The sequence below is a fragment of the Leucoraja erinacea genome, chromosome 27, assembly GCF_028641065.1.
Source record: "Leucoraja erinacea ecotype New England chromosome 27, Leri_hhj_1, whole genome shotgun sequence".
NCBI lineage: Eukaryota > Metazoa > Chordata > Chondrichthyes > Rajiformes > Rajidae > Leucoraja > Leucoraja erinaceus.
In genome coordinates, this window is record NC_073403.1 from 15,880,806 (window position 1) to 15,888,619 (window position 7,814).

Genomic DNA, 7,814 nt, shown 5'->3' on the forward strand with positions numbered 1-7,814 from the left:
AGTGAGTATGGAACCACTGACCTGACAGCACTCCGAGGAAGACTTGATGAGGGAAATGTGTGGCCACAAATACTCTAGATAAGCAGACACAGAACTGAATCGCCCAGAATATTGTCCATAATCCAGCACGGACCCATCTGTAATACAAATGGCAACATTTAGGGCAACAAAATCCAGAGTATTATTACTTAATCTAATGCTTTGGTCCTATTGTAACCCTAGAGCAGTATGGGGCAAGTCAGTTCTGAACCTAGTGCCTCTCTCCCTCCCATTTATCCCTCAATGTGGCAGAAATGAGGCCCGAGCACTTTCTAACTGGGTCTAACATCAAACCCTCTCAAACTAGGTCTAACATTAAACCGTCTAAAAACTGGGTCGAACACCAAACCCAACACGCAGCCTCTGTACTATTGCCGCTGCTTTGGATGTTTCCACAAGTCATTTCATTCCAATCACTCTGTGAAGTGTTTGTGTCATTCTGTGAAGAGTCTGCTCAGTGTAACATGGTGGTGAAGCCTCACAGCTCCCACCACCCAATGCAATGATGAGCCTGAATGCTTTCTATTTGGAGTTTACTTCTTTGCACGAATCAAAGAGGAGTGATGTGTACGGACAAGAGGGAATACGTTGCAGCGGTAAAGGTAAATAAAGACATGACCTTAAATTAAGACAACAGTGATCATTTTGCTAATTTAGCCGGTGGTTTTGAAGTGCCTGGGATTGCAACTGATCTCGAGTGCCAACAAGCCCCGAGCGTGAGACTTACCCTCGCCGGGCACCCTGCTGCTTCCTCCGAAGCACAGAGGCTAAAAACGCTGACACCATCACGTACCAAACTCCAGCCGATCCCATCGCGTGGCCAGAGGGGCTTCCTGGAACACACAAGACTTGGGGTCAACGTTCTGCAGGCGGAACGCACGGAAGTAGAACAGAGTTACGAGGATGAAATGATTTGGAGGCGCAAAGATCTCTCAATACCTGGCCCAGTTTCACAGGTGATGGGATACTGTTCAAGCACAGGGACAGATGAGTTGCCATAATAGGAAGTTTCATGAACCCACCAATAAGGTCTCTGGCCAAATAATATCCTGCAGAAGAGAAAAGGGAGAACACTTCAGACGTGTGATAGAGTCATAGAGATACAGCATGGAAACAGGCCCCTTAGCCCACTGAGTCTACACTGATCTTCAATCACCCATCTACATTAATCCCACACTGGTCAAATCTATTTTTATTCCCTCCATATTGTTATCAATTGCCCCGCATATTTTACTACTCCCTACACACTAGGGGCAATTTTCAGCGGCCAATTCAATTACCAAACCACAATTACCAAACCAACACTCAGCCTCTGTACTATTGCCGCTGCTTTGGATGTTTCCACAAGTCATTTCATTCCAATCCAGTCTTTGGTGTGTGGGCAGAAACCGGAGCACCCAGAGTAAACCCACACAGTCACAGGGAGAATGTGCAAACTCCGCGCAGTCAGCCCCTGAGGTCAGGACTCGGGTTTCTGGTGCCGTGAGACAGTGGCTCGACCAACTGCACCACAGTTGGGCCCCATGGAGAGGGTTTATTTGGCTCAGCTGAATAGCTGTGACTGTGGAATAAATAGTGGCTTAAAGGTAGGCATACATGATTCAGGAGAGCTTGCAAACGAATTGGTGTATAATGGAAATAGGGCACCACCTACTCCATGCCAGCCAGGTTGATATATTGAGCTAGTCCCACGTCCGCTTTGGTCAATAGCTCTCTAGACCTTTCATTCGGTGCTGTTTGGCAGTCAAAGCTCAGAATTCATCTGAAGGGGGTCCCAGGATAATTTAAGGCAACACTTACCATTTAAAGATGAGGTTGAGCCAGTCCCCGACGACAGCCACCCAGATGAGTTTGACCCCCACCGCCTCACACAGGTGGAACCAGATGGGGAAGAAAACAAAGAAAGTGTTTCTCAGGTCGGCGGCGAAGGAGATAAAGGTGAACCAGCTCTGGGAGTCCCTGTAGTTCAGCTGTAGATACTGCACCAGTTCCACCCCAGAGCTGTGGAGCAGGTCCATGCCAGCGTCCATCATCATGGATCAGTTGCTGTCAAAGTAGTGGCCAGTCTCTCCCTGATGTTCACCGCCAGTCGATCTGTTGTCCCAAACTCAGTGGGTCTGCTATATACTACCGCCAGCAAAACAACTCGCGTACAATGAGCAATCTTTGGACTGGCAAATTTCACCCAAAGTCAACAATCAACGTAGCATCATTTCAAACTGACGCAAGTGGATTTAAAGCATTCGCATTGAAAATACCTTCGGTATCTGGCTTATTGATTCATCAAACAAGCCTTGAAATTGGACAATAACAGTTGGTTAGGCTTCTTTAGTGCACTCAATCTAGTGCAATTGTTCAATCATAGTCCTATTTTCTTCACCAGTAGGCTTTAAATAGCTGAAGGCTGATTTTATATTAATTACATATATGAAAGGCCTGCACCATTTACACTTGGTAACTATGTTAGTGACTCACTTTTGTGTTCTCCATTGTCTAACACATCTCCATTGTTGCAGTTCAGTCTCAATCCAGATAAACTAATGAGGCAAGTGGCTCTTTCATGTTGGCAGGTTTCGCAGTAACAAAGCTTCATTGTGCCTTGTTTACAGAAGCACTCGAAATCCCGAAACTCAATCATTTTCCACTCATGTGTAGGAAGGAACTGCAGATAGACACAAAATGCTGGAGAAACTCAGCGACACAGGCAGCATCCCTGGAGGGAAGGAATGGTCTGAAGAAGGGTCTCAACTCAAAACATCACCCATTCCTTCTCTCAAGAGATGCTGCCTGTCTCGCTGAGTTACTCCAGCATTTTGTGTTCATCCTCCTCTCTTGCCAGCTTTCTGTCCAGCTTGACCTCCCCATGACCCTCTCATGACCCCTCAAATGTTGTCAAGCTATCATGCTGCTTCCCTGACTCCCAACGTCCGACCACAGATCCAGAGAGAAGAGTTGAAATCCCACCATAATGGAGAGGAAATTAAATTCACTTCATTAAATAAAAATATAGAATTAAAGCTGATCTCAAAAGCAGTAACCACAGAAACAAGAGGTTAATGTTAAAACTGATGCCCTTCAACGAAAACAGATCTGCCATCTTGGCTCAGTCACGGGGTCAATATGTGTTTCCAGGCAGTTCAGGAGTAATAAGGAACGTACAACTTACACCAACCCTTGTCAACAGCATCCCCAATGAACAGATTTTAGTTTAATTTAGTTTAGAAATGCAGCACAGAAACAGGCCCTTCGGCTCACCGAGTTCGCACCGACCATCACTCATCCCGTTGACACGAGTTCTATGTTATCCCACTTTCACATCTACTCCCTACACACGAGGGGAGATTTACAGAAGCCAATTACCCTACAAACCCGCACTGCTTTGGGATGCGGGAAGGGAACCGGGGCACCTGGAGGAAACCCACGCGGTCACAGTGAGAACGTGCAAACTCCACACAGGCAGCACCAGAGGTCAGGATTCCATATATAAATAAATATATCAATGGTGAAATTTACTCAAGCTAAATGTTAGTAAGACTGAGTTTGTAATCCAGAGGCCTGGACTAACAACCTACAAACATGAGGTCAAATTCCACCCAGGCAACTGAGGGATAAATGATCAATAATCTGGAACATGGAACTATTGATAGTTGGGATAACCTGAGAAAAGACCGAATTGTTGTAAGAACATTTCTTATTTACTAATGTCCCTCAGGGGGGAAACTACACTCCTTTACCATGGCCCACCTCTGACTCCAGACGTGCCTTATGTGTTTGATCTTTGAATGGCTTCTGAAATGGGCTAGTAAGTCACTCAGTAGGTGATAGTCATGACTTCATTCCCCAGGGACACATATATACATTATATATTATTTATTTATACATTCATTCCTAAAAATATGAATATATAAATATAAAAACTGAAGCCAGCATCACCGATCCCCGTAACAATCTCTGTTTCTTCACCTGATATTCTAATAGAGTCATAGATAGTCACCGAGTCATACAATGTAGAAACAGGCCATTCAGCCAACCTGCCTATGATGACTAACATGTCCCATCTACACGAGACCCACCTGCATGCGTTTGGCCCATATCCCTCTAAACCTAACCTATATTAATTGGAAAGCTAGGCGAAGAAATGGAGAGCAGAAGAAATGCAATCCGTGGTCTGGCTACGGAACCCGTGTTCCTGTGTCCAGTGGAGATGTGGTTCTGTTGCAAAATTTGTGTAAGAGTCTGAAAAAAATGAGAGAAATGAGCTTTCACCGAGGATCTACTGGGAGCGAGGAACTGAAGGGAATCCACATTATTCAGGAAATGGTGTTAGGTAAACTGTTGGACTGAAGGCAGATAACTCCCCTGATGGTCTGCATCCCAGAGTACTCAAGAAGGTGGCCCTAGAAATCGTGGATGTATTGGTGATCGTCATTTTCAAATGTTTTCTCGACTCTGGATCAGTTCCTGTGGACTGGAGGGTAGCCAATGTAACTCCACTTTTTAAGAAAGGAGGGAGAGAGAAAACGGGGAATTATAGACAGATGCGGTATAATGTGGATAAATGTGAGGTCATCCACTTTGGAGGCAAGAACAGGAAGGCTGATTATTATCTGAATGGTGTTAGATTAGGGAAAGGGGAGGTGCAACGAGACCTAGGTGTCCTTGTACATCAGCAACTGAAAGTAATTATGCAGGTACAGCAGGCGGTGATGAAAGCTAATGGCATGTTGGCCTTCATTGCGAGAGGATTTGAGTTTCGGAGCAAGGAGGTCCTACTGCAGTTGTACAGGGCCCTGGAGTATTGTTTGCCGTTTTGGTCTCCTGACTTGAGGAGGAGCATACTTGCTATTGAGGGAGTGCAGCGAAGGTTTACCAGATTAATTATCTAAACATATAAAATTCTTAAAGAATTGGACAGGCTAGATGCAGGAAAAATGTTCCCGATGTTGGGGGAGTTCAGAACCAGGGGTCACTGTTTAAGAATAAGTAGGACTGAGATGAGGAAAAACATCTTCACCCAGAGAGTTGTAAGTCTGTGGAATTCTGCCACAGAAGGCAGTGGAGGCCAATTCACTGGATGTTTTCAAAAGAGAATTAGATTTAGCTCTTGGGGACTAAAGGAATCAAGGTATATGGGAAAAAAGCAGGAACAGGGTACTGATTTTGGGTGATCAGCCATGATCATATTGAATGGCAGTGCTGGCTCTAAGGGCCAAATGGCCTACTTCTGCACCTATTTTTTTAATATTTCTACGTACAGGGTGATCGCTGGTCGGTGCAGACTTGATAGGCCGAAGGGCGTATTTCCGGGCTATATCTCAAAACTAAACTATACATTGGGAAATGCATTGCTGGGGAATAATTAAAAGCAAAACTTTGCATTGAGCCACTGGCGGAGTGACCCAATGTTTGGTCAAGGAGATAGAGTTCTGGGATTTGTGTGGTTACGGCTCGGGGAAGTGGAATGACGATTGTTGATGTTGCATGATGAAGTGTTTATATTTGATGTTACAATATTAACACTGTACAGTAGATGGCCTATTCTCCCCAATGTACGAAAGAGTGTTGCCTAAGAGATAACATGCCTGGTAGGCAAATTCATCTGTACTAGAAAGATGTTAGAGAACTTCAGTTCAGTTCTCTCATGCAGCAAGTATTTTCTTTCTTTTATTGTGAAATATGCACTATTAACATGTTTGTCTTTGCAGGCAGTGGGTTTACATAGGGGGTATGGATCAGAACTGCATGTCTTTTTTTCTCATTATATCATAGCACGGAACATTGAATATAGCCCAGAGTTCACAAAACCAACTACTGCTGGCAATCAGCAGACCATCTCTTTCCTGGGGTTTTGTGTGATCGTGGGGTATCATGGAATCATAAAACACACCTGGCACAAGAGGGGACGAGAACGTTATCCATTTTCAGAGATGCTACATCCCATTATCCCCCCCTTTTTACCCCATCAAATATTGCGGCAAATAAATGAAGATGTTAAAGGGGATGTCCCACTTGGGCGACCTAATCCGCGACTCATACTCGCAGCATAGAAACATAGAACATAGAAATTAGGTGCAGGAGTAGGCCAGGCCCTTCGAGCCTGCACCGCCATTCAATATGATCATGGCTATCATCCAACTCAGTATCCCGTACCTGCCTTCATACCCCCTGATCCCCTTAGCCACAAGGGCCACATCTAACTCCCTCGAGGCCTATAGCCAATAGTGCCCTCAACTACCCTCTGTGGCAGAGAGTTTCAGAGATTCACCACTCTCTGCGTGAAAAAAGTTCTTCTCATCTCGGTTTTAAAGGATTTCCCCTTTATCCTCAAGCTGTGACCCCTTGTCCTGGACTTCCCTAACATCGGGAACAATCTTCCTGCATCTAGCCTGTCCAACCCCTTAAGAATTTTGTAAGTTTCTATAAGATCCCCTCTCAATCTTCTAAATTCTAGAGAGTATAAACCAAGTCTATCATGGGCAACACAAGGTCGTAGGAGGTCTTCGTAATTCTCCTTCGTGCTCGAGTGTGGTCCCCACGTATTCGAGGCCTCGGCTAGGTCGTTGCGTACTTTTCAACATGTTGAAAAATGCCCCTGAGTAAAAAAAGGTCGCCATGGAAAAAAATAGATCCTTTTTTTACTCGTAGGTTTGGTCGTAGTGGGTCGGCATGTTAGTCTAAGGTAATCGAGGGTAGTCGAAGGTAATCGAAGGTAGTCGTAGATAGTCTTCATCATAGTTGAAGGGAGGTTGAAGGAGATCAAAGGAGGTCGCCTTCACTCTCACTATTCGGTGTCCAATTTTCCTGAAGTTGGTCATAGCTAGTCGAAGCTAGTCTTCAACAGTCGAAGGAGGTCTTCAACATGTCATTTTTTCAAACTCTCCTAAACTCTTCTAAACTCGCCAATTAGGTCGCCCAAGTGGGACAGCCCTTTTAGAGAACTCCCAAGATTCAGCCCCAAATCCTAATTCCCCAAGAAAATGAAGTTCCTTCACTAATTGGTCTCTACCCCCAACTATTTGAATAGCCCGAGCCTCCACTATAGTGAAGCCTCAAGGGCCTAAATGGAGGCCCAATACATCAGCTGTCCCCTCAACTAACCCTTCCCATCTCTCAGGCACTTACCTTCTTCGGGAACCACAGCCCTGAACCTCCTCACAGCCCCCAGCATGTTCCCACCGCCCCCTGGAGACCCCTGATGAACATCCTCAATCCGAGCAGAAGTGCTGTGACTCATAGCAGTAGTTGTACATTTTAAAGTAAATGCTGGCTGGCAACAAGAAATTGCACCCAGGGTAAAGGTGGGAGATAAACCCTGGGAATTGGGAAGTCAATGGGAATTAGGGTCAAATAAAATGGGTTTAGTGTGCGATTATTGGGAATGGGTGCTTGATAGTTAGCATGGACTAGGTGGGCCAAAGGGCCTGTTATTGTGCTGGAGGCTCAAGGACTCTTCTTCCCTTCACCCCGAGAGCTGGTGGAATTTGTCAATGAACAAAATTATTGTTGGTGCTGTGTTGCAACACCTCCCAACTCATCCACTGGGATTACGGGAGTATCAAAACAATTCCACGAAAAAATAGCTTCCTTCATCCTCTCTCATTGCCCTCTCAGCAATTATCTCCCAGCACGTTTGGCCCTGAGGGCATGGATGAGTTGGGCTGAAGGGCCTGTTTCTGTGCTGTGTGACTATGACTATGACTACAACTGCAAAGGAGGATTAGCAAAATCCAAGACACTCCTTTACTTGGGGCCAGGCATGAATATGGCACCAAGAA

At 45.3% G+C, this 7,814-nt stretch overlaps 1 protein-coding gene across 1 annotated transcript in view; it reads right to left on the reverse strand.

The window, feature by feature from the left end:
- Nucleotides 1-2,148, reverse strand: part of LOC129710274 (glucose-6-phosphatase catalytic subunit 1-like) — a 4,705-nt gene extending 2,557 nt beyond the window's left edge. The window contains exons 1-4 of the mRNA XM_055657161.1: nt 1,840-2,148; nt 979-1,088; nt 767-872; nt 22-137 (exon numbers count right to left, since the gene is read on the reverse strand). Coding sequence (XP_055513136.1) covers nt 22-137; nt 767-872; nt 979-1,088; nt 1,840-2,075 — 568 coding nt within the window. The 5' untranslated portion in view covers nt 2,076-2,148. The remainder of the gene's footprint in view (nt 1-21; nt 138-766; nt 873-978; nt 1,089-1,839) is intronic.
- Nucleotides 2,149-7,814: the final 5,666 nt, after the last annotated feature.